Here is a 26,986-nt window from a genome sequence, read left to right as displayed (position 1 = left end):
TCAAGCTTCCTTTGTCCTGGGCCATGTCCACGGGGTAGGCCTCAAGGTCTTCTGGAATCCTCCAAGAAGCGTACTCGACGAACGGTTCGCCCTTGTGGGGCGTAGAAAATTCCGAAACGGGTCCCCATTGATCGGAAGTAGAAACGGTGGAGCTTGAGGCTCGATTGACCGAAAAAATGAGATTAAACTTTGAAAAATCACAAAACGCATTAAAAGCTTGTGAGCTACAGCACGAGGACTCCAACACTTGAACGTGCAGTAAAAATCTGAAGATGGCTGCCAGAGGAGGGGCTTAGGTAGAGGGCAGTCATTGGCTGGGGGCAGTATGACCCAGTGATTGGTTACTAGTAGAAAGACAGTTCAGAAACGAAACTGAAGCAGATTTTTTCTTTACCGAGGATTCCCAGCCTGACGACAGGGAATATTCATGAGCATGTGAATCCATGCCAAACCCCATGCTGGAGAACCCCTCTAACCCCATGACTCACCCGCTAGTTGACAGTCTTGATGCGCTCAACCTCTCCTACCATACGACTGGTACAACCCACTCTGGTGGGCACACCCTTGATGAAATTGTCAGCTCCCACGACCTGGTTTACTTATCCTGTCCCAAACCACTCATCTGGACTGACCACTTGGCCATCTCTTTCTCTATCCACACCCCAACCCCTCCCCCTACAGCTCCCCTAGCCCCCCACCCCGCAGACCCCATGATCTCAAATGAAGGAACAAAGTCAAGATCCTTCCCGACCTAGCTGAAGCCCTGTTTCTTTGCCCCCCCCTGCAACGCTCCCCCGATAAGAGCCTTAACCATCGACTCCTTCGACTCCTGGCTTAATGCCTCTCTAACACCTCTCACCCCCTTGCGCCCTGCTTCCTCACGCAATGGACCATCCCCCAAATGGTTCATGCCCCTCCTGAGGAATCCCAAAAAAACAACTCTTGAACGCAAATGGTGAGCATCAAAAACCGATCTCAGCAGATCCACGTTTGCCCTGCATCACTGTAATTACAAAGCAGAAATCCGAAAGGCCAACAAAGCCTATTACAATAAATAAATCCTCAACTGTGGCAAACGCAGCAAAGAACTCCACATGGTCATATCAGAATTCGTCAATCCCACTTGCTCCTCTACCCAATCCACCCATCACAATCACTCTGACTCCCTCTCCCTACACTTCTACACCACTGCTCTAGACAGGACGACATCCCTTATCAAACTGTCCTTCCTCCCCACCTCCCATCTTCGACAACTCATGATCACATTGCCCTGACGCCCAATTTCCCTACCTTTGACTCCTTCAAACCAATCTCCAGAGACAAGTTCCTTGACCTATTATTAGCCAGCAAACCCTCCGGGTCACCCCTCGACCCCTGCCCAGCCTCTGTCCTGAAAGAAATATTCTTGTCTACCTGGGCAGGAGAAAATGCAAGAGCCATTATAAATTAATTCCTCACCTCTGGCATCTTCCCTGATGCCTTCTAAATAGCGCATGTCAAGCCTCTTTTAAAAAAAGGCATGCCTTGACCTGCTTGACACCATGAATTACAGACCTATCTCCAACACCATATATCTCGCAAAACTCCGTGACCGGACTGCATACTTCCAGCTCAACTCCTTTGTAGAATCCAACTGCCTTCTCGATCCTGCACAATCAGGCTTCAGACCGCGACATGGAATTGAAACCACTGAAATCGATCTGGGATGATCTCAAGGTCACTGCAGACTCTGAAGGCTCTAGAGAGACTAATCATATCTCCTCTATTTGTCGATTAGTACACGGATTGTTTTATGGAAACAACTTTTATTGAACAACTGTTTTACCACAAACACTCTTGAGCGGATCAGGCATACTTCATGGAGGGCAAATAAATTGTCCTCTTGACACACAGTCCCGCGTGAACTGCTTGACCGATCGAGATAAGCAGTACGGTAACAAGTACTGCTTCTTAATTTTCTGCTTCTCAGCTAAATGCAATAACTAATCATCTCTCTTAAGTGATACATTCATTGTAGTTAGGGCGAGTTCCCTCTTACCCATCTCTGTTAGATGGGCAATGCCACAGCGCTACCTAGGGTTTGTTCACCACACAGGGCGAGGGTGTTCTTCTATTTAGGGCTAGTGTTAGGGTACACATTTATGGTGTGAAAAAATAATTGGCTGAAATGAAGCCCTCTACGTCCTCTGTTTTGTTTGGATTCGCATATCCTTGGCAGTATCCTTGCTGCCTTTTCACCAAACAAGGCCCACAACAAAGGCCTCTGTCTGCTCCCTGTCTGGTTCAGGTACCCTTCGCGCCCCCGTGATGTTGCTATGTACCCCCAAAATCTTCTGGTCCCCTGTGATGTCGCTATGTACCCCCCTGCACCTCTGGTCCCCTGTGTTGTCATTGTGTGGCCCCAGCCCTCTCTGGTCCCCCGTGATGTCGATGTATGCCCCCAGTCCCTTTCGGTCCACAGTGTTGTTGCTGTGTGCCACCCAGCCCCCTCTGGTCCACAGTGATGTCGCTGTGTGCCACCCAGCCCCCTCTGGTCGTCCGTGATGTCACAGTGTGCCACCCAGCCCCCTCTGGTCATCCGTGATGTCACTGTGTGCCACCCAGCCCCCTCTGGTCGTCCGTGATGTCGCTGTGTGCCACCCAGCGCCCTCTGGTCGTCCGTGATATTGCTGTGTGTCCACAGCCCACTCTGGTTCCCCGTGATCTCGCTATGCGCCCCCACCCCTCTGGTCCCTCGTGATCTTGCTGTGTACCCCCTGGTCCCCTGATGTTGCTGTGTGCCCCCCCAGCCCCTCCCCCCTGCTTCCCCGTGATATCGCTGTGTGCCTCCCAGCCCCCTCCGGTCCCAGTGATATAGCTATGTGCCCTCCACCCCCTCTGGTCCCCTGTGATGTCGCTGTGGACCCCCTAGTCCCTGATGTCGCCGTGTCCCCCCCAGACCCCAATGATGTTGTGTGCCCCCAGCCCCCTCTGGTCCCCCGTGATTTTGCTGTTTGCCCCCAGCCTCCTCTAGTCCCCTGTGATGTTGCTGTGTGCCCCCCACCTTTCTGGCCCCCCTTATGTCCCCCTGCTTTCCCTGATCTCTTCTCTCCCCCCACCCTCTTATCCCTTTCTTCCATTCCCCCGTCACATTAATTGCAGGAATTGTCTTGATTCACGAAGGGTGCACCATCAATAACCTTTTGCCAATACTTGGTTTAGAGTTTTGGACACATTGAGTCGTGGTGCCTCACCCCCTCTACTCTCATGCTGGACCTCCCCTGCATCCCACACTGAGGTTGGCCCTGAATCATGCTGAGCCTATCGCCACTGTGAATCCTCGCCTACATTTTCTGTTCTCTTACAACATTATGTGCTTTAACGGACCTCTGCAACTGTATTCGCTCACCCCTCTGCTTCTCTGCTCGTTCCACTGTTATATTCTCTGTTCGCCTCTCCCATCCCCTCTTTGCTTCTCCCCCCCCTTACTTTTTCTCTGCACTTGCTCTATCGGAATTGTCCCTGGACCAAGTATGATGGTTAAAATGGCCCCACCCGGCACTGCCTGAGGTGTCATAGGGCCTAGTGCGATGGTCGCTGGTTTTGTTCCACTCCCTCATTTGTCCTTGTTAGGCAGAGTTTGTATGCAGTACCCTTTGGGACCACTACACACAACTATGACTACAGGCGTAAGCAAAACCAACCTTTGGTATAAGTCTGTACTACACAGTTTTTGGTAGCGGAGCTGAGCAGCCAGGCTTATCTCAAGAGGGAATGTGAGCTGTAAGGGTGCTACACCGAGGTCTACAATCGCAAGTATTCGAATAAAGTCATACTCAAGGTTTCTTGGTGAAACACTTATTTATTCAACAGTCAGTTATAAAACAATCACTAGAAGGAGGCAATCTAGATCACACAACAATATACTTCAGTACTTTACACGGTACAGATCTGAGGCATTTAAACTACTAGGAGGAGCAAAAAGGCATAGGTTAATAAAATGAATATTACAGTTACTTTTAGATAGTGCAAATAGGTCGAGTTCATCAGAGAAGCCAATCCAATACAATAGGTTAGGCCAAAGTCAATGACTAAAGTCTTGTATAGGATAAATCAGTTCTGTTAGTTAAACGGAAAAGTCTTTGCCAAAGTTCTCAGAAGTAGTTTGTAAAAGAAAGATTCATATGTTGGGTCACAAGCTGACTAGGCCTGCAAGTTGCAAAAGTTCCAAGCACTTTCGCAGTGAGAGTTAAGTTCTCTCAGTCAGGTTTTTACAGTACCTTACAATGAAGAAAAAGATGCAGCTGAAGACTTCTGTTCCTGGCAGAGCCGATATGAATACCCCACACCTAATGCTAGGATTCAGCTACCATCGTGCACCGAAGCACTCTTCAACACCCTACTCCCTCAACTGACCTGGACTACGGTCTCCGAGGTGGTTCAACCTACCACCGCTTTGAGGTCATAGCAATGATATATAGAGTGCTATATAAATGCCAAATAACATACCGAATAACACAACATTCTGTTAGGACTGATTTCCATACTGTGGCCTAATGGAAAGAGGCATAGAAAGCCAACCTGGTATTGTGGCAGGGATAACAACTCTGTGAGCTGTAGCCAAACCTGTTCAAGGTAGCAAGGCGAGTGGTCTAGGCTATGTCTCAATAGGTGGTGAGCTTGCAAGGGGTCTATAATGAGCACACAGTGAAACAGTCAAGGAACACCCTTAGACAAATTGGTATAACAATACTTTTTTACTTCTGGCCAAATAACAGTGAAAAATGACTACTTACAGGTAATATCACACAACACTAAGATACATATAATACAATCAGAAACTGTATGGAAATTTGCTGAACTTTTAGGGACAAGGCCCCATGCATCTTGGGGATGAACTTCTGAAGCTAGGCTTGTATTTCGGTCGACCTGTAAAGCTTATGCTAATCTGTACCTTCCTTTTTGGGGGTTGACTATAAATGTATTCAGCAAATTTCCATACAGTTTTGTGAAGCTGGATAAAACGAAGGTAGGGTCTCTGGTGTCCAATGAACAGTTCCAAGTGTTAGAGGACAGGTTAATCTAACAAGCGTGTCCCCAACGTTTGGAGTGCTTGCGTCACTAAGCAATGGCAAAGCCAATCTATTACAAAAGTTATCAAAACTTTTAAGAGGGAGTAAGGGGTTCAGGTAAGTATCGCTACAACTCACCCCATGCTTAAATTCTTCGTAGGACTTAGGTCTGCTGAGGAGGGACCAAGGTTGCTTTTCCTGCCGTCAGCCTCAGCCCTTGATGCCCAGGGCTCGATGCAGTGCCCCTCTCAGGACAGGACTACATGCAGGTGAGCAGTTTCAGACGACGGGCAAAGGGATCCACTTGCCACGGTCAGATTTTGCCTCCTATCTCTGGTCGGCTTGATGCTAGGACCACGAAATTTTACAGAGGCAAGTCGTATGATCGTCCAAGGCATGGCACAAGCGCAAGATCGTCCAAGTTCCAGGCCTCAACTCGGAATGGTAACGTCTGCAGCAAGGCAGCCCAAACTCTTGAGTTGGTCAGCCACTTGGCGGTCCAGGGGCACTTCTGAAGGCTCTTTTTATTAGGACTCCAAGGAGACATTGAGAATGGATGTTCCCCCCACTTCAAGCCTTGCAGCTCCTCCGCAGGATTGCAGGAGATCTTCCACAAGATAGGTCTCTAACAGGACAGCAGCAGAAGTTGGTCGCCAGGCCTCCTTCCAACGGGTCTACGGTCTCCTTGCGGGTCTTGCAGCGGGATGCAGGGGTCCTCTTCTTATCCCAAAAGCCAGGTAAGAGCTGAAATTCGCACTAGCCAAAGACAGATCTGGCCCACACACACCCCAGCAGTGGACCAATCCGGACCACTGGCGGCAAAACTCGTGCATAACACTCAGACACACTGAAACCAGTTTTTGGATTGGGACCAAACAGTTCCAACCCACTTCCTGGCAGCAAACGTGCATAGCCCTCCAGTAGCCCATCAAAGGTCAGGCAGTGGAAGTCCATATAAGGATTTTCCAGGCCTCACAGGCAAGGAAGAAGGGTTAAAGACAAGATGGCCAAAGGACAAGCGAAAAACCTTAAGGCATGGCCACGTTTGACCACTAGCCACAGTTAGGCTACAAGGCTAAATTAAATTACACATAAAAATAGGAAAAAGGAACTGCTGCTACCAGCTTCTCCCTTTAGCACACTAGAGTAACCAAACATCCTGAGTGTTAGTCTAGAGCAAAACAAAAAGTGTACCCCACTGTACTGCATTGCAAGATGCATTGTACAAAGATGAAAATTTACCAAAAGTTTCAACAAGTTACCAAAAGTAGTAACAAAGTAACACGACTGAGGGAAACAAGGTTTCCCAGTACTTACAGCCTGAAGGACATGTCTGTTTCCTCATGACAAATGAGCAAACGCCAGTGTCGTGAAGCTTAAGGTTTCACTGAACTGCATAATTAAAACAAAATGTTTGGGGGTCCATAGAAATGGAAGGGGCAGTGCTGTAGAGCAATATCTACCAGAGGAACAAATACAGAAAGGACATGAGAATCTTCTGCAATAACAGAATAAGAGGATCTTTATGTAACACAGGCAGGCGGGCATTCGGAAAGATCAGTGGCGCAGGTAAATCTATAAGACGACAAAGGCATTTCGAAAGCAGAGTGGCCAGCTTAGTGTGGTTCAGGCAGATGCATTCAACATTAGTAATGGGAATAACATGCAAATAGGCGAATAGTATATTAGCATGGGAGTTGTGAGCAGATGAATTGCAGGAAAAATGTAATGCGTGGCAAAATGAGCAAATGAGTGAAACATGATTCACCAGGTTAAGGACAGGATGAAGTTACCTGGGGTGTATCTGGCATCAGAGTTACTCCACCCGCCGCCGAGACGCAGAGCGTTATTTTCCCAAGTGGACATGGGTGGCTTCTGGCCTGAAAGTCCTGGAGGAGGACGAGGTGGAGCAGTAAGATTCTTAGGCTGTAAAGGAACTTTCCACAGCTCATGAGCCAGAGAGGTGTTTGTGACTGGACCAGGAGGCCATGTGGATTTCGGATCACTGTTTCTCACTAATGAAAGAACAAAAATAAAAAGCAATTCAATAGTCATCATTCCACATAACATTTAAACACAAGACAAAAAGGGTGACTTGGTGGATTAAATACAATATATTTTTTGCAGTGTAGGAGACTACGTCATACCTGCAGTGCTCTGTGCGGTACTGCTATGGGAGACACTGTAGCTGGAGGCACGAATGGAGGACCAGGCACTATTTGAAGGCAGCGTGGTGTTCATAGATGAGGAGGACCCTTGAGAAAAATCAATGTTTTGCTCTGTTATTTGCATATCCTCACATTGAATTACACAATTCATAGATCACAAGTCCCACCCATACAACCCACGCAAAACCAAACCCATTGATTTGATCCACACAAAACCAAACCCAATGATTATATATACGGGTTACGTACATTAAGTAAAATGTTTCCTGATGGTTACTCTAGCTTTCTACAGATTCACTGGAACTAGGAAATATCTTTAAAGGCTTGCATTAGCCAAGAAAGGAAATCAGGTGGCACCAGAGGGTCACTGGAGCGGTGTAGACTGAGCAACTGAAAATGGCATCCATGCCATTGCCAGTTTACTAGATTTCCTCGTTCAAATGGTCAAGGAAACAAGAAAGCCAAAATTAATATCAAAATAGGTTCCACAAAAATTAAAAATCACAGGAGGTGGGAAGAAAATTGTGAACTTAGTATATTTATCGAGCGCCACCTAGCTTCGGGAAGCAACAGAGCGCTTTACAGTTCACAGGGTTAAGGACAGAGAGGGAAGCAGAAATACAAAGGAGATTGGGGAGCTGGGGGTGTCAGGGATCGCGGGGTTTGGGGGGTTGAGGGTGGCTAACAATGGGGGAGGGTGGGCAATTTGGCAACAAGGGGAGTTAGGGAGAATTTTCAGTTTGGTGCTAAATTCCTCCCATTTTAGAGACCCCCAGCGCTTTTGCTGAACTTTGTACTTTTAGTTCTATGTGTTTTCTTTGTTTCTTTCTGGCTTTGGAGTCTGAAACTCCATAGGCATCATCTTTGCATTGTGACGCACATCACCTTCAGTGCAGTGGCACAGGGAAGCCTCAGATTTCCCAAAGGTTTAAATACCATCTCTCAGTGAAACTACTGTTTCCAAGAGCAGTGAAGTGAAATTCTTTACTTACATTTTGTAACTTTCTAGAGCCAGCACACACTATCTTACCATAGGGTGCTGGAGGGGTTGCTTAGTATCCCCTTTGCCTAGTTTCTCATGTAACATTTTTATGTTACCCTTTCTACAATTAATGGCTGGTGGCAGTGGTTTACTTTTTACTACCATTGTGTGTGTTTACCGCAGGCTGCGTTCACAGCCACAGTAAGGCACCCATGGGTGCCCATTTCGTCAAAATGGTCCCGGTCTTCTTTTTTCGCCATTTCTTGTTGGAAAGGTCCTTCTTGAGATTTACTCTGCAAGCCAAACCAGGTTTGGTCCCTTTGTTTGTTTTGTCTTTGGCGGGATTCACGAGTGAAGCCTGCTTCTGGCTCCAATATTTCTGGCAGGGGCAGGAAGTAAGGGAGGTGCCTGAAACTCCCTGTGCTTAATCCCCTTGGTTACAGAAATGGCCCCAAAGGTAATTGGCTGGATGACAGTCCGGCAAGGACAGCCACCCTGCTGTGTGATTGACAGCTAGGCAGGAATGAATTGGAGAAACCTCCATAAAAGGTGAGGCTTTTTGTCTTAAGAAGGCAGAGTCAACCACTGGACCAAGGAATTCAAAGATGAAATTGGAAGAGACGCCTGCTGCAACTCCTGGAAAGTTAGTTTGCCTGGCGAAGCCCTGCTGCTGTGCTGAATCTCCGAATTTGCCTCCACTAGAAAAACCCGGCAAGGACTTCTCCCCTCGAGTTGGTGGGACCAATCAACTCCAAAGTAAGCCCGTCTGAACATCCTCTAGGTGCTGGCTGTAGTTCCACTGCTGCTGGAACCGAAGTGCCAGGGAGAGAAACAACAGATTGTGTGCGTTGCTTTTAAGTCAGACCTGAGTGCCCGAAATATCGTCTGGACTTCCCTGAAGCAGGACTGACCAAGCCTGAGCCACCTCAACAGAGTGCTAGACCCCAGATGCGAGGAAAATCCAGAGTGGTATCAGAGAACTGCGGTGTTGCTATTTGCTGTCAGACACGAAGGACAGCTGAATTGATGTTTGCCCATTGCTGCCGCTGACCTTCCCATTGCAGAGCAGGAGTCCCCAGACGCCCTCCCTCTTGTCCCCATGACTGAGGCTGAGGAACAACAGGATCTGCAGAGCTGTACAGGAACAGAAGCCAGCTGGAACCATTTCTTCCAACCAGAGGTACTGTAAAGTCCAAGTGAACTTACCTCTTGTTGTGCTCTCAGTTGAGACCAGTCTTGGTTACCTTGCAGAGTTCCTATAGCTTTGCACCTCACAGGCTTCCCAGCTTGTGGCCCTTCAAGTGTTCTATTTTCTACAAACATTTCTAAAAACATTGTGCACGACTTTTTACCTACCTGCAAAGAAGATCTTCAGCCCCCCTAGACATTGTGCAATTAACATTGGCAGTCCTAGCTCCTTGAGAGACTCTTCTTACCTCCGACTCTGTGCTTTATCTTTTCCTCAGGAAAGGGTTAAACTTATTTGACATTGGAACGTTTTTAAAATACATCTGTTTGTGAATTATTTGTTAAGCTTTGTTTTATTCCTCTCTTCTATCTTTTACACCAAACTCAGTATTGCTCTAAATGTACCAGTAATACATTAATGTCCACAGTGTCCTCGCTATTTAAGTCACCTGACGGTGTAGGAAGTGTGTGTGCCATTCTCAATGGGCATCATCTGATTTAGAGAAACAGAGTGTGTTTTGAAGTGTATTATAAGTGTTACATATTTTGCTCCCTTTTGAAGAAGGCTTATATAACTGACTGAAATAAATTGTTTTATCAAGAAACCTTGAGTGGAAGTGCTTATTTGAATAACTGCTACTGTGAAACTCTGTCACAAAATTACTGCTCATATTGACCACTCTTAAGATAAGCCTGGCTGCTCAGCCACACCAACCTGTGTAGTTCTGACTTATACCAAAGGTTGGGTCCCTATTGCCAGGAGGTCAAGGTTATTGTAGTGCACCCAAAGGGCACTGCATACAATCTTGCATAACAAGGGGTCTACAAGCACCTGCTAACATAAATTTCCAAAATCCACTGACCTATTAAGGCAAACGGGGAGACACTGAAATCTGGCCAAACCACACCTAGGTAGAGTAATAGAGAGGATTAGTCTCAGGAGGCCTGCAAGAGTGGTCTAGGTTTACAATTAGTCCACACAGAACACCACCAATAATTCCAGTTAGACCGGCAAGTACAGAAATATGGCATATATACCATGATCGTATTTCTGATGCTTGTATCTGCTTAGATTCACATGCTTTGCAAAGGCCGACTGTTCAGTAAGAATTGATGCAGTCCAACTGGTGTGGGACTACAGAAGACCTATCTCTTGGTATTAGATAACCCACCTTTTAATATAGGGCCGTACTACACAAGTTGGTAGTGTGACTGAGCAGCCAGGCTTATTTTAAGAGGGGTAATGTGAGCTCTAGAGCTGTGCAATGAAATCTGTAAATACAGGTATCTAAGTAAACACTTACACACTTAAAGCTATATATGTATTTATTAATACACAATGATATTTGAAACATTCTGTAAAAAGCAGCAACTAATAGCAACATTAATCCCAAGTTAGGATTCACTTAAAAAAGAATAAAAGCAGGTGAGTAATTCTTTCATATGTTACACATTTTCCAGCGCATAAAGTGACGTCAGTAATAAGGAACAAGTTACTTACCTGTAACGGTTGTTCTCCAGCATGGGTCTGGCATGGATTCACATGCTCATGAATATTCCCAGTCAGGCTGGGAATCCGCAGTAAAAGAAAAAAAAAATCAGTTTAATTTCTGCATTGTCTTTCTCCTAACAACAAATCACTGAGATCTTAAGTCATGCTGCCCCCAGGCAATGACTGCCCTCTACCTAAGCCCCTCCACTAGCAGCCATCTTCAGATTTGGTAGCACGCAAAGTGGCAGTATGACCAAGAGAAGAGCCTCAGAGAGGTTGGCGGGAGGGTTCGCATGTGAATCCATGCCAGACCCATGCTGGAGAACAACAGTTACAGGTAAGTAACCTGTTCCTTCTCCAGCATGGGGTCTGGCATGCATTCACATGCTTTGAATAAAGAATACATAGCAGTACACATGCACATCCACAGGAGGTGGCAAGGCTCAACATTAAGCATCTCAACATTAAGCATCTCTTACCTCCTCACAAGGCTCACCTTCAAGAGAACAGGTTGCACAGCACAGCTTGGCCGACTCTGGACTCCTTCCTCGAACCCCGGTCGATGCAGTAGAATCTCGTGAAGGTGTGTGTCGACCTCCACGTAGCAGCCCAGCACACCAGACAGGAATGCCGTAGTTGCAGCTATCGCTCTGGTCGAATGGGCTCTCGGACGGCCAGGAAACGGTCTGTTTGCCAACCGGTGACAATGGGTGATGCAGCCAGAGAGCCATGCGGAAACTGAAGCATTGGAGAGGGCCTTCCCTTGATTCACAGGGCCAAAGTTCACAAACAATTGTGACATCTTCCGAAAACTCTTTGTGCGGTCCACATAGAACTTCAGCCCTCTAGCCACATCCAGCGAATGCAAAGTCCTCTCAGCCGGCGACGGGAAGAAAACCCTGGCTGAAGAAAAAGGGCTGGTTGAGATGAAAGTCTGATGGCACCTTGGGCATGAAGGAGGGCTGCGGGCGTAGCACCACCCCCGTCTTGTGGAATGTTAAGTACAGTGGTTTACAAGAGATGGCGTGGATCTCGCTCACTCGTTGTGAGGAGGTGATGGCCACAATAAACGCTGTCTTCCATAATAAGAATTTCAGAGGTGCCGAATCCATAGGCTCGAACGGTGGACTCATGAGCCTAGTCAGTACCACATTGAGCTCCCACGCCAGGGCCGGAGGCTTCACCAGCGGGAACAAACGGAAAAGTCCTTTGATGAACTCCTTGACCAGGCAGTGTGACCACAGCAACGACCGTCCCAGAGTTCTGGTGCAGCGGGAGATAGCCGCCGGATGAACCTTGATGGAAGCATGCACCAGCCCTGCTTTGGCCAGCGACAGCAAATACAGCAGCACTTCTGGAGCCGACATCCGTAGAGGGTCGATCTTCTGTGCACGGCACCAGACTGCAAACCTCTTCCACTTATGTCCATAGCATTTCATTGTAGACAAAGCCCTGGCCTTGGCAAGCACCTCCTTGCAGTCCGCTGGGATATCGTATCCTCCAAACTAGCGATGCAGGAGTCAGGCCTGCAAGTTCAACGACCATGGGTCGTGATGCAGGATCGCGCCTCTTTCTCTGGCGAGATGATCTGCGACCACCGGAAGCTTGACTGGAGGGGACGCTGACAAGTCCAGAAGGTCCGGGTACCATATCTCTCTCCGCCACGCCGGTGCAACGATGATCATCCAGCACGGGACTGTCTGAGTTGATTGAGTAGTCGCAGACGTAACGGCAACGGAGGGAACGCATACAGAAACAGGCTGTCCCAGGGGAACGAGAATGCGTCTCCCATGCTCCCTGTATGGGGAAACCAGCTGGCGAACCTCCGGCACTTGATGTTTGTCGCCAACACAAACAGATCGATGTGGGTATTGTCGGAACAGAAGATCCACTTGGTCCTGCCAAAGCTCCCACTCGTGGCAAGAGCACAACACCCTGCTGAGGGAATCGGTGATGGTGTGCTTCACTCCTGCCAGATGAAACGGGACGAGGAACATCCCCTGGGCAACGGCCCAGTGCCAAAGGTCCTGCGCCTCTCTGGAGAGTGCTGGGGATCTGGTGGCCCCCTGCTTCCGGATGTAGAACATTGTGGTGGTATTATCCGTGAAGACCCGTATCACCTTGCCCTTGAGGGACGGAAAGAAAGACTTGGCCCAAAACACTGCCCTTAGCTAAAGTACATTGATATGCAACAACTTCTCCTCTGGCATCCACAGGCCTCGAGTGGAGACTTCCGGTGTGCGCGCCCTATCCTTCTAGGGAGGCGTCCGTCGTGACCGTCTCCCGATGAGGTGGGGTCTGGAAGTCTGCGCCAGCCGACAGATGTGCGCGGACTCCCCACCACTATAATCGCTCGACGGAAATTCTAGTCTACTTGTCCTCCAAGCTTCCCAATACCTGGATCCAACAGGTGCTGAGGAACTCTTGCAGTGTCCGCATCCGCAGCCTGCACAGCCGAATTAGGTATATGCATGACGACATCATGGCGAGAAGGGACTTAATGTACCTCACCCTTGCGATCTTCAGGGTCAACAGCCGTTGTACCTTGCCCAGGAGGGCCACTATCCTCTCCTCCGACGGAGACGTCAGGCATGACACCATTTTGAGTCGAGACCCCAAAAACAGTGCGTCTTGCTATGGCACCAAGCAAGATGTCGCATAGTCCACCGAGAACCCCAGCTCCGTCAGCAACTGGACGGTTTCCGCCGTGTGTGTGTGACGGCGATCTCCCTCGATTTCGCTTGGATGAGCCAGTCGTCCAGGTAGGGGTAAACTTGGATCTCTCGTAGACGCAGCCGCGCTGCCACTGGCAGCCAGGCACTTGGTGAAAACCCTTAGCGCCAACTTCAATCCAAAGGGAAGGGCCTTGAACTGATAATGTTGCCCTTGAACCACGTAGCGCAGAAACTTGCGGTGTCCCTTGTGAATGGGGATGTGAAAGTAGGCATCCTCCAAGTCCAGCAGCGATACGAAATGCCCTTCTTCCAGCTGTCCTAGCACGTGCTGAAGGGTGACCATTCGAATCTTCTGGGATCTGATGTACTTGTTCAGACGGTGGAGGTCCAGGATGGGCCTCCAACCGCCCATCTTCTTGACGAGGAAGTATCGAGAGTAAACTCCGGAGCCTCTTTGGAACGAGTTCTATCGCGCCCTTCTTCAGCATGGCCCGCACTTCCAGCAGAAGCTGAGAGACATGATTTTTCTGCCTGGCCATGGGTGGTATGAGCGGACACTTTCGTTGGAATTACAAGGTGTGTCTGTGGGCCAGAGCGTACAGCACCCAACGGTCGGTGGAAAATGGACTTCCACACGCTGACGAAGTTCGCCAGCCGGCCTCCCAACGGGGTGCGCGGGTGGGGGCCCGACATGATGGCTGGTTCAATCTTGCTTTGCCGCGGAGGCGGTGCCTTGGCGATGACAGCGACCTCCTCTATACTTGCTGCAGCCCCTGTAGGCCTCCTGGGCCGAAGAGCTGGACGGTTGACGGTAGGACGATGAGCTTCCGCCGAAGCCCTTGAAGGAACCTTGGGATTTGCCCTCCGGAAGTCCAAAAGGACGGCGGTCGCTGTACAAGCCTGCCCAAGGCACGAGCCGTCTCGGTAATCGCCTTGATGGGCTGAAGGGACTAGTCCACGGTCTTTCTGAACAAATTATCCCTGGTGAAGGGCATGTCCAACACCCTCGATTGCACCTCCTGGCGATGAGTTTGTGGCCTTCAACCATCCTCGCTGACAGCGACAAACGCTGTTGCCCATTTGGATCTCCAACCCTTCCGTTTTCTTCTTCGCTGCCGCTGGGACCGACGAATCCGGGGAAGGCTGGAACCTCAAGCACTTGGGTGCAGAGTCTGGCACCCTGTATTAATTTTCGTACCGGTCCCTCTTCGCCGGGGCCCGAGTTCTTCATAAGGGACAGTCCCTCATCCCAGATGTCGTCCAACAGAGGGATTGACAGCATGGTCTACCTCTTTGCCTCGCAGCGTTGGTACAGGAAACCCTTTTTTCCTCTGGAGTCAGTTGAAAGAGATCCGATGCCCTCGAGATCACGGCATGGAACGGTGAAGCTCTGGGCGGTTGTTAGGAAGAATTCTCATAAATTTGCTAATTCCTCTCTACCTTAGAGACCCCCAGCTCTTTTGCTGACCTTTGGGACGATGAACTTTTCATTTCAATGTGTTTTCTGCATTTGTTTCAGTTTTTTTTTATTGAGTTTTAGACAACTCCATAGGCATCATCTTTTCATGTGTGTTGCACAGCACCCTCAGTGCAGCGACACAGGAAAGCCTTTTCAGGCTGTCCCAAGGTTTAAATACCTTCTCTGGGATAAACTACTCTTTCCCAGAGAAGGTAAAGTTGAATTTACTTTACTAGTCTTTTTAAATTCCTAGACCCAGCACACACTATCTTACAATAGAGTGCTGGAGGGGTTACCTAGTATCCCTTATCTCTAAAAACTCATGCATCAGTCAAATGCTACCCTTTCCTATCGAAATGGCTGGTGGCAGTGGTTTTGCAACAAACTATCATGATTTTTCCCGACCGCGAACACTGGTAGCTAAAAATCACGTGAGCCATGTTTTTCAAGATGGCGCCTAAGCCGCATTTGTTTATACAGGTCCCGGTCTTCTTTTTGCGCCATTTCTGTTTGGAAAGGTCCTTCTAGAGTGTGTCTCTGCGCGCCAAACTAGGTTTGGTCCCTTTGTTTCTAGGCCTTTGGCAGGATTCAGGACTGAGTGTCTGGGGTGTCCAGGAAGTGAGGGAGGTGCCTGAAACTCCCTGTGCTTAGTCTCATAGGAGACCCAAATGCACTCTGGCATGATTGGCGGGTTGACTGTCTGGCAAAGACAGCCGCCCTGCTGGGTGAGTGGCAGATAGGCTGGAATGAAAGGGAGAAAACTGGATAAAAGACGAGTCTCTTGGCCTGGAAGGCAGAGTCGACCACTGGAACGAAAGACGAGCTGGAAGAGGACAGCTGCTGCAACTACTGGACCATTGGTTTGCCCGGTGGAGCCCCGCTGCAGGTCCGAATCGCCAAGTTCATCTATACAGAGAAGCCCCTTCAAGGACGACTTCTTTCTTTGAGTTGGTAGGACCAATCAACTCGTAAGCCACCTGGATACCATTCTCGGAGCTGGCCAGGATTAACCAGGGAGAAGGACACCAGCTTGTGTGCTTGAAGAACAGCAACCGGAATCGACGATTTGTCAATTTGCCAGCTTTGTGATCTGTACCTGTGCAGTGCAGGAGACCCCCCCGACGTCCTGCCTCTTGTCCCCACGACTGAGGCTCAGGAACAGCGAGATCTGCAGGAACTTCCGGAAACAGAGTCTTCAGCTGCATCTTTTTCTTCAATATAAGGTACTGTGAAAACCCAACCAAAAGAACTTGCCTCTCACCGCAAAAGTTCATGGAGCTTTGGCAACTTGCAGGCCTAGTCAGCTTGTGACCAGACATACAAACCTTTCTTCCGTGAACTACTTCTAAGAACCGTGGCAAAGACTTTTCCGTTTTAAATACCAGCACCGTTTTTACTTATACAAGACACTAGCCCATTAACCTTGGCCTACCTATTGCATTGACTCAACTCCTCTGGTGTACTCAAATTATTTGCACTGTTTTAAAGTAACTAATATTCGTTTTATCAACTTATGCCTTTTTGCTCCTACTTCAATGTTATTTGGCTCCGACTTCAAGGGAGCTGAACTGCTTAGTAATCAGTATTGTAGTATTATTTTTGTGTGATATTGGTTACCTCATTTAGTGAATGCTTTATAAATGATTGTGTAATAACTTAAGTGTTTTACCAAGAAACCTTGAGTATAAGTATCTGAATACTTCATTGTAGACCTTTGTGTAACACCCTTACAAGCTCACATTCCCTCTTGAGGTAAGCCTGGCTGCTCAGCTCACTATCAAGAACTGTGTGGTACAGACTTATACCAAAGGTTGGTTTTGCTTACACCTGTAGTCCTAGTTGTGTGTAGTGGCCCCAGAGGGTACTGCATACAAACTTTGCCTAACAGCGGCGGAGATGGCAGGTCCCCTAACCCACCATCGTCGTCGTCCATGCCCGTGGCCGCTGTGTCCAGGTCCCCATCCTCCCTCGGTGCAGGGGAGGTGGGCGAAGGGTGACAAGGCAGTGGAGGGGGGGGCGCCTGATGGCCTGGTGCCGCAGTGTCATCCGTCGGCGGAAAAGGCATCCTCGTTCGAAAGCGGTGTAGGGTTCTCCAAGTCCTTAACGCCCTGCTCCTTCTCGTCGGTCTCGAGGTCTCCCTCGTAGGGGCTCCCTCCCATAGGCCTTGGCCTCAACAAATTTCGTCTCCAAAATGGCCTGGACAGTAGAAAGATGTCTGTGCCCTGCAGGATTACTGTGCCCCTCCCCCCTCTTTTGGACCAGGGGAGACTGTTTCGGGCAGATGATGGGCATCGCCTTCTCCGGTATCTTCTCTATGGGCAGAAACAATGATTCCCTCCAGGCAGGCAGGGAAACTCTCACCTTGGGGCCCAAACCCACATCCTTCACTAGGGACGCTGCCACGCCTTCAATTGAAGGCTTCGCCGGGTGAATCTGGGCCTGCACGACCTTGGTCGAGCTAGGGGCCTTCACCTGGGTGGAGCGTCAGCGCCCCGCTCCCCCTTGGCCTTCTCTGGCCGGTCCATCCGGGGCTTCTCCAGAAGGTTACCCGGGTGGTCAGACTTCCTCTTCCGCGGGGGAGCCCTTCGCAAAGGCGCTCCCGGTGCCCACGGTGCTTGGCCTTATGTTGGGCCCCGTCGCCCTCAGAGGTCTTAAAAGACTGCTCAGATTTCTTCTTGTGGCTGGGGCAGGCATGCTACCGGGACTCGCCCGTAGCAGAGGCCTTGGCCTGGAGCCACTAAGTGAGGCGCCTGCGCCGGTCCTTCATGGTGCAGGGGACCATCTCCTTGTAAAACGCACAGTCCTCCTCCACATGCGTTTGATCTGAATGCAGGCAGTAGAGGCACACGGAGTGCCCATCGTCCAAGTAGATCTTCCGTAGGTCGCATCATGGACAAATCCTGAACAGGGCCGTGAAGTCTTCCTTCTCTGCCATCTCCACTCGGGGTAGGCCTTGAAGAAGCTTCTGGAATCCTCCAAGAAGAAACTTGACGAAAAATCATCCTCGAGGGGCGCTGAATAATCCGAAAACGGGTCCCCGTTAATAGGAAGATGAGTCAATAGAACTTGAGGCTCGATTGACTGGAAAAATAGAGTAGAACTCTTAGAAAGAAAAAAAATTGAAAAAAAATATATAATAAAAAAAATAATAAATAATAATAAAAAATTAAAAAAAAAAAAAAAAAAAAAAAAAAGGCAAAACAGTAAAAGCCAGAGAGCTATAGCTCGAGGACTCCCAACACTTGGACGTGCATTAAAAATCTGAAGAAAGCTGCCAGAGGAGGGGATTAGGTAGAGGGCAGTAATTGGCTGGGGGCAGTATGACCCAGAGACAGGTGATTGGTTGTTAGGAGAAAGACAATTCAGAAATTAAACAAACTGATTTTTTCTTTACCGAGGATTCCCAGACTGACGACAGGGAATATTCATGAGCATGTGAATCTGTGCCAGACCCCATGCTGGAGAAATATAGATGTAAACTTTTCAGAATGGCAGAACATATTGAAGGTAAGTAATAATGAATTAAGTTTAAAGTTACCCACTAACTCATCTACAAGTAAACCTTTCAACACTGGTTTTACTTTTCAAGGCAGACCGCTTCAAGTATCCAGCCCTTCCCAATTCTAGTACAGGAGTTCTTTCAGATGCAGAAGAGGGACCCTAGTGGTCTAGGAGCCAGCTGTAGGCAGGGTGAGAGGGCTCCGTTTTAGGCAATATTCAGTGTTCCAGAGGAAGCCTGTTCAAACAATTAAGTATTCTACTTTAGAGTTAGATTTACAAAGGTAGCGGGCGCCCCTCTCTCGCAAGAACAGACATGATAACCTGTTCAGTGGTTATTAACCACTTGAGAGTTCGCAGCCACTGCTTTTACTCACTGTGCCTTTCACAGATGGGAAATATCCATTTGCATATCAGTCTTTGTCCTGCCCAGGGGCAGTCCAGCACCGAAATACAATGGCAACTCCAATCTGAACGAGAGTACCACCAGCAACCCCATACACGTGTTTCACCCTTGTTGGGGATCATCAGTGAGGTGAAGCTGATGCCTCTCTAAGCACAGTGAGAGGGAGACCACGTCTGGTTGCCCCCAGGAGACCTAGGGTTACCAATCCCAGGTTCCTTAAAAAATAGATTTACAAAGGTAGCGGGCGCCCCTCTCTCGCAAGAACAGACATGATAACCTGTTCAGTGGTTATTAACCACTTGAGAGTTCGCAGCCACTGCTTTTACTCACTGTGCCTTTCACAGATGGGAAATATCCATTTGCATATCAGTCTTTGTCCTGCCCAGGGGCAGTCCAGCACCGAAATACAATGGCAACTCCAATCTGAACGAGAGTACCACCAGCAACCCCATACACGTGTTTCACCCTTGTTGGGGATCATCAGTGAGGTGAAGCTGATGCCTCTCTAAGCAAGGGTGAAACACGTGTATGGGGTTGCTGGTGGTACTCTCGTTCAGGTTGGAATTGCCATTGCATTTCGGTGCTGGACTGCCCCTGGGCAGGACAAAGACTGATATGCAAATGGATATTTCCCATCTGTGAAAGGCACAGTGAGTAAAAGCAGTGGCTGCGAACTCTCAAGTGGTTAATAACCACTGAACAGGTTATCAGGCCTTGTTCTGTCGAGAGAGGGGCGCCCGCTACCTTTGCAAACTAAATTTCAAGGAACCTGGGATTGGTAACCCTAGGTCTCCTGGGGGCAACCAGACGTGGTCTCCCTCTCACTGTGCTTAGAGAGGCATCAGCTTCACCTCACTGATGATCCCCAACAAGGGTGAAACACGTGTATGGGGTTGCTGGTGGTACTCTCGTTCAGGTTGGAATTGCCATTGCATTTCGGTGCTGGACTGCCCCTGGGCAGGACAAAGACTGATATGCAAATGGATATTTCCCATCTGTGAAAGGCACAGTGAGTAAAAGCAGTGGCTGCGAACTCTCAAGTGGTTAATAACCACTGAACAGGTTATCAGGCCTTGTTCTGTCGAGAGAGGGGCGCCCGCTACCTTTGCAAACTAAATTTCAAGGAACCTGGGATTGGTAACCCTAGGTCTCCTGGGGGCAACCAGACGTGGTCTCCCTCTCACTGTGCTTAGAGAGGCATCAGCTTCACCTCACTGATGATCCCCAACAAGGGTGAAACACGTGTATGGGGTTGCTGGTGGTACTCTCGTTCAGGTTGGAATTGCCATTGCATTTCGGTGCTGGACTGCCCCTGGGCAGGACAAAGACTGATATGCAAATGGATATTTCCCATCTGTGAAAGGCACAGTGAGTAAAAGCAGTGGCTGCGAACTCTCAAGTGGTTAATAACCACTGAACAGGTTATCAGGCCTTGTTCTGTCGAGAGAGGGGCGCCCGCTACCTTTGCAAACTACTTTAGAGTTAGTTGCGGGTCCAGGGACTTTAGCGTAGACACCCTACGAGGATTCCAGCAGTGGGCCTGTGTGAAATGGACGAGAGGCCTTCCATTCAAAGAAAACACCCCAAAACTACACAGGAATCACAAGAAACTTAAGGTAACTAAATACCCAGGACAGCACAGTACTTCAGCACAGAAGAAGACTTTGCAGCAGGAGGACTTCAGGATCTGTAGCCAAAAACTCAGGCACTGCATTCCTAGTCAGGAGGACTGAAGACAGGACTCCGGGTGGGCTTTTTCAGCAGAGATCAACACAGAAGGCTTCAGGCAAGGGTACAGAAGAAGACAAAATATCGCCAGTCAGATTATCGTTTGCAAGGTCCAGCACTATGGTGAGGGGACATTTCGGACTTGATTCACGTCTCTGGAGGTCCAGAAGAATGCCCACAAAGTTTTAGCAAGATTCAGAATTCGGAAGATCAGCATCGCACAAAGGCTCGCGGTCCCAGTGTATTGCAGCCCTGGAATGTCGCAGCACGACGTGGGATGGCTCAAAATGCAGGTCTTCGAGTCTAGTGGGTCTCACCAGGCTCTGGGTCGTCCGTTTCGGGATCCCCTTGGTCGAATGCCAGGAAGGGTAACATCAGGGTCTGGTTAGACAGCAGGCTCTCTGGTCGCTGGAAATCATCTGAGCTGTTTTTACTTCATCATCCTCTTCGGTATCAGTTCCAGTGGTTAACTACCTTTTCAGCTTCCAGGATCAGACTTGAGCAGGAACCCAACCAATCAAACAACCATGCAACATTCAAACTTGGGGGGTTGGCACTCCTTCAGGACAGTCAGCTGCCCAGTTTGAACTGGATTCTCGCAGACAGGAAGACCAAGGGCTGCCGAGTTTTGGACTCCTCCCTCGCTTCCTGCCTTCACAGACATTGGAGCCTGGGCGTGGAGTCCACAAGACTCCCACAGAAGATAAAGTTAACACAAATGATTTTCCAGCCCTTGAGGTCAGGGGGAACAAACAAGAAAGGATAACGAACACTAAACTGGCGAAAAAAAAGACACAGGCCATTTTGATAAAATGAGCACCCATGGGTGGGTCCCTTTACCGGAGCTGTGGAAACAGCCCGCAGTAATGGTGCACCAAATTAATAAAAAAGTTCACTGCCACCAGCCATTAAATATTAGTTTAGCCTTGTAACATAAATGCTACCTTTAGAATGAGAAATGGGATACATTGTATCTCACCAGCACTACACAAGGTGGGGGTGCTGGATTCACCTAATAAAATGTTAAAGGGATGCAAAGATCCTTTCTACTCTTGGGGACTGTAGTTCTCACAAGGATAGCAAGAGAAAGTTAAAAGGGAAGCCCCAAGCGCAACCCAGCAACAATAGGCAGTAAGTGCCAAAAGTGGTCAAAGAGGATAAAATAAAAAGTACACTATGGAGTCTTAAAAAAAAAGACACTGATAAAGAGTTAAAGATTCTGTGAGTGTGGAAAAAGGTTCCCACTCACTGAGGCATAAGGAAAAATAATCCACCAGTAAAGCAAAACATTCTGGGTTTGACACAGGTCAGGAAGATTTATCATTTCTATGAAAATCTTACCGAACACTTTCTCATACCCTACCTACAAGTGTTAGGTGCTGACCACCATGAATAAAACATACAGAGACTACTAAACGGACGGAACAGACAGAGCGGACGGAACAGACAGAGCGGACGGAACAGACAGAGCGGACGGAACAGACAGAGCGGACGGAACAGATGGAACAAATGATGTGGATGGAACAGGTCGTGTGGATGGGACAAGCAGAGCGGAGGAAATCGGGTAGAGTGATGGAACAAGTAGAGTGGACTACTAAATGGATGGAGTGGACGGAACGGAGGGAGTGGATAGAACGGATCGTGTGTATGGAACAGATGGAACAAATGGACTAGATGGAACAGGTATAGTGGATGGGACAGGTAGAGTGAATGAACAAATGGAGGCGACAAAACAAATGGAGTGGACGGTACTGATGGAGTGAATGGTACAGTTGGAGCGCCCTATCTCAAATGCATAACTGATAACCGCCATATCACACCACAATGCTTACTCTCTCCTACACACCAACACTTATCTAGAACACAGCGATACTATGACACATTCGGTATAGCTGTTCCCATACTAACGCCTGCCGCATACTACCCATCACCCTTACTAAACATCAGCTGAGCACACTGCTAGCTTAAGCGTCTCCTCAGGCCTAACGCAGCCACAAATCAGTCTGAACGTCATCCCCCCAGAATGAACACATATACCTGACTTCCCAACCGCTAAACCTACTGCTAACAAGCAGCTAACATGCAACTTCCACAACGGCTGCACACATAGCCAGTGCACACACGCACCTTATGTCCCTTTCCCCCTCTACTGACCTCCAAGGGCGTTCAGCGCTTTCAGATCATACCAATGATACATAAGGCACTATATAAATGCCAAGTAACATAACATAACATTCTACATGTAGCAGGGTTGGGAGGTGTCTTTAGGACATTGTACTACATTGGGCAGGCCCATATAGGACCTTTCTGCTAGTTTGGGTGGCTGGTTCCATGTGCGGAATGCAGAGGAGATTGGGTTGTTAATTGGAACTAAACTCTTAATTGAAGTTTGTATGCATGTTCAAATCAACAGCCGATTATCATTCAGCAACGCATGGTTTTCTTTGTGTGTGATACAAATTCATACGCTTTACCAATTTATGGGATGACAACACATGTGAAGTATGCAATGGGACGATGAACGTTAAAGCGGTTATAATTTGACACAGGAGAATCGAATTTCGGTTTTTTTTGGACGTGTAATTTTTTAGGTTGTTGCAAGGAAATGTAGCGAGCTTAAAGATTGGTGCAATTTGCCCCTAGACGGGTGAAACTGATGGCCATGTGGTTGGCAAAATCTGTCAGTGCTGCCAGCGCGCTACATGCGCAAGCACACATTATTTTGTTAGTTTTTATTTCTGCCCAAATTGTGGTAGAACACTAAATGTGTAAGCATATATTATTTTGTTAGTTTCTTCTTGTAACCCAAGGATGTCACCAGTACTATCACAAAGATTCTTAATGATTTATTGTATCAGAATTTTGTTTGAAGAAACTGGAAAGATTTTTTTGTGAATCCAATCGATTTTGTTTATTTTTTTCCCCCATTTGTTTATTTATTTGAGTGTATTGAATTCATTGCTATCACCAATACGCTTAAAATATGAGTGCTTGCCTGTTGGATTTTTTACCCTTTCAAACAGTATCTAGGCCTGTGGTTGTGGGGCTACACCCTCAGGCAGGAGCACTTACTTCAAATAGACACAACTTTTAAGGATAAGGCACAGCCCCCATTATTTCTGACAAACTAATCATAAATACTGTTGTATGGTTGGTTCCCTGGTTCTCCCCACCCTCTAGTTATTTTATATTGGGTGCTCACCTCGTGCAGATGGCCCACATATGGACGTTGGGCTAGCACAGCCCTTGTACAGTCTGTTTTTATAATATGCCTGGTATATTTAATACTGTATATTATTTAAGTACTTATTCGACCTGATAGTTTCAGATGTGTTACTTCATTTAAGGATTGCATTTTCTGGAGCTCTGTTTGTAGACTAATTGTAAATCTGTGTTGTCCCCTACTTTAGAGTTGAACCTCTTCGCTCTGACACGGTTACATACACCAAGAGAAGTTGAACTTTCTTTTATTGTCGGATGTGTTCACCTTCTTCCTAGGATTAGTGGTTCTAGCATTGACTGGGGGTAATACAAAAACTGCCATAACAATTATACAAAACACGGTCTTAAAGAACTCTCCTCACCCCCACTATATATGTCAGCCACTACCATCGGAAGGCACCCAACATAAATTAACGGCGGAAGTGGGGGACGACAACACAAGGTAATCACAACCAAACAAATTGGAAAAGCCCCTTAGGGGCTTGCACAATTAGGTACAGTGTTCTAAATACACATCCCACTTCTGTTATACGCTGAAAGCGCTACACCTGGAGGTCAGCACCTAAACACAGCTAGGCAATGGGAGTAAAAGGGAATGGGACCTTTTAGCCAGCAGGAGAAAGATTTTAAAAAATCCTCATGGCTGCCCAGAACAAAGGGAGACAAAATACAAAATGAATTTGAAAATACTCTCTGGGTGCCCCAATGACTAATACAAAAGTACATTGGGCAACCAGTGCATTAAAATGGCTTGCACTCCCAGTGAACTAGAGTACATCAGCCAGCAACCTACTCCCTAAAACCAATATAGGTTGATGTCATCCCAGGAAGTGGGCACCACAGCGTGACCAAATATCACATTCCTTAGGGTTAGTTGCAATGGCAGATGGATTTTAGTCCCTTTGGCCACCAAAATTTCAGTGATCCAGAAAAATAAAAGGTAGAAAAAGCTAACTGTTAAGGGGCCCTAGAACCCATCCACAAAAATAGCAATTATGTCTTTACTAGTTAGAAATCTGACAAGAGAATGTAACCGATTTTCTCCAAGGTTAATACACACAGCCTCACAATACAACAGCGCTACATCACAATCACCGTCGCTCTAGGGCAGGCATACTAATATCAATGCCATCCCTTTTCTTCTAGGGCTCAAGAATCATGCAATGTACGTACCATTATTCCTGTCCCTGAGGTGGTCAACATCCCGGACTGTATTTATGGACAGATTGTTAATGACACTGCCGGGGGTGACATAAGGGTCAGTTTCAGGGTCAATGTTTGGATAACCTTTCCAAGGTTCACCAGGGCGGAATTCTGGAGAAAAAAAGGTTTAATATGCATTAGTATTTTTATGTACATGAATATCCAAGGCTTCACATAAAAGAAGGCTACAGGACATGCAAGTGAATATATACACTCATACAACAATTGGAAATAAATTGCTGAGCCACTCCATGCTCTGAGGCTGGTGGCATCGTTAGAGGCAACAATCTCAATGTAGTCAATATGGTGCGAAAACTAAAGTTCTGAACTGCTGTGCCCCTAGAACTACTTTTGTCTGGCTGGTTTCCAGGGTTTTTGCACCAATAGGTCCCAATCTCGGGACTAGCACGAATACTGGTTGTGCAGCAGAGAGACCCTGAGGATCATGTATTATGTTTTTCCCATACACGTAGCCTCCCAGACTTGCTTCTGAGTTTTACCGGTTGGATTTTTGGATGGTGTTCAGATGGATTTCTAGAACCTAGTCTGGTGGACAGTATTTAGGAGATCGCTCTAGTTATAGTGAACAGGGAACTTGTGAGAGGTTAGCCAAAACCCAACCAAGGTAGAACTGTACAGCAGTCGAGGTTTATACTCAGGAGAGTGCAAGTGGGCTCAGGTGCCCTCAATGAGCCCATACAGTATGGCAAACAATTTTAGGACAGTTTTTCTTAAGCCCAACTAAGGGCTTAGTAAAACCATTCAAATGAGACAGTACAAGACTACACTCTTAGTATAAGGCTGTACCACGTGAGTATATACTAACATAGACAGAGCAGCCAGGTTTATCTTAGGAGGGAGAGAGGGCTGTGAGAAGGTACAAAGAACTTTTAGTATACCAAGGGTCCTACAGAAACACTGTACTTTCTGATTATATTTAGTAAAAAAGGGTAGTAGACCCTAGCAGTTGTGCAGTAACACTCATCTAAGGAATCACTTAGTAAACCAACCTGCAAGTATACTTTTCTGAATATTGGAACACTCATTCAATCAACAGTAGAAACCTATAACCACATTAAGGATAAGCCACAGTTATCCTAGTTGAGTAAGACCTTTTGGTGTAATATACAATTTCAGTTGCTTTTCAGCTCAGTGGAACACAGATGAAAGTAAGCAATACGTTTCTAACTTATTTTAGGATGGCCAAAGGCAGACCAAGGTAAGTAAAACCCATATACTTTTTAAAGGCGCCATTATCAACTTAAAGGTTGTTATAAAGCTAAGACTGTTTTAGAATCTGTATAAAACAGACCAGGGAAAGCAAAACCCAATGTTATTCAAGGTAGGCAAAACCCATGGCAGACTTAGTTTAGACAGGCTATACAACAGGTCAGGGGAAGCAAGACCCAGTTGCGGAACTTACACACTAATATCCTGGAATAAATAGTTAAGTGAAGGCAGCACCAATTCACAGGTGAACCGGACACGTACTTTTCAGAAAGGCACAACACACATTCAAGGCAAGTAATAACTTTTCTAACTCTCCACTCACCGAGTTACAGTTACCAACCAACTAATTTACAAGTGAATAAACGTTTAAACACAGTTAGGGAGATTTATCATTTTCATGTTTCATCCCCTCTTCCTAGGGAGAACCCCCCAGCCCCACATCCCACCCATCCCCCCAGGCACTGTTTGCTGGACTTCTGGACCTTTTTCTTTTCAATCCTGAATGAGTGAAGCCTTTTTCCACTCCTTCATTCTTGTGGGCTCTGTCTTTTCTTTTGGAACGCTATTCTTTGCATTCTACCTAGTCTGTCTGCTCCATAGCTCTTAAAGTTACTACTGCAGCACACAGCTCCTTATGGACAGTGCTGCTGGGGACCCTTAAGGTCCTCCTTTAAGATTCCCTCT

The 26,986-nt window shown here is 47.5% G+C and overlaps 1 protein-coding gene across 3 annotated transcripts in view; it reads right to left on the bottom strand.

Annotated features, from left to right (window-relative positions):
• The window catches only part of TNRC6A (trinucleotide repeat containing adaptor 6A), an 853,894-nt gene that overhangs the window by 161,554 nt on the left and 665,354 nt on the right, over positions 1-26,986 (bottom strand). For all 3 annotated transcript variants that reach the window (XM_069647380.1, XM_069647382.1, XM_069647381.1), the window contains 3 exons: positions 25,043-25,183; positions 7,199-7,306; positions 6,845-7,066 (listed from right to left, as the gene is read on the bottom strand). In XM_069647380.1, the coding sequence (XP_069503481.1) occupies positions 6,845-7,066; positions 7,199-7,306; positions 25,043-25,183 (471 nt within the window). The remainder of the gene's footprint in view (positions 1-6,844; positions 7,067-7,198; positions 7,307-25,042; positions 25,184-26,986) is intronic.

Source organism: Ambystoma mexicanum, chromosome 2q, assembly GCF_040938575.1.
Source record: "Ambystoma mexicanum isolate Mex_15411 chromosome 2q, UKY_AmexF1_1, whole genome shotgun sequence".
NCBI classification, from domain to species: domain Eukaryota; kingdom Metazoa; phylum Chordata; class Amphibia; order Caudata; family Ambystomatidae; genus Ambystoma; species Ambystoma mexicanum.
The sequence above is the reverse complement of the archived record's forward strand: the minus strand, read 5'-3'. Positions and strand labels throughout refer to the sequence as shown.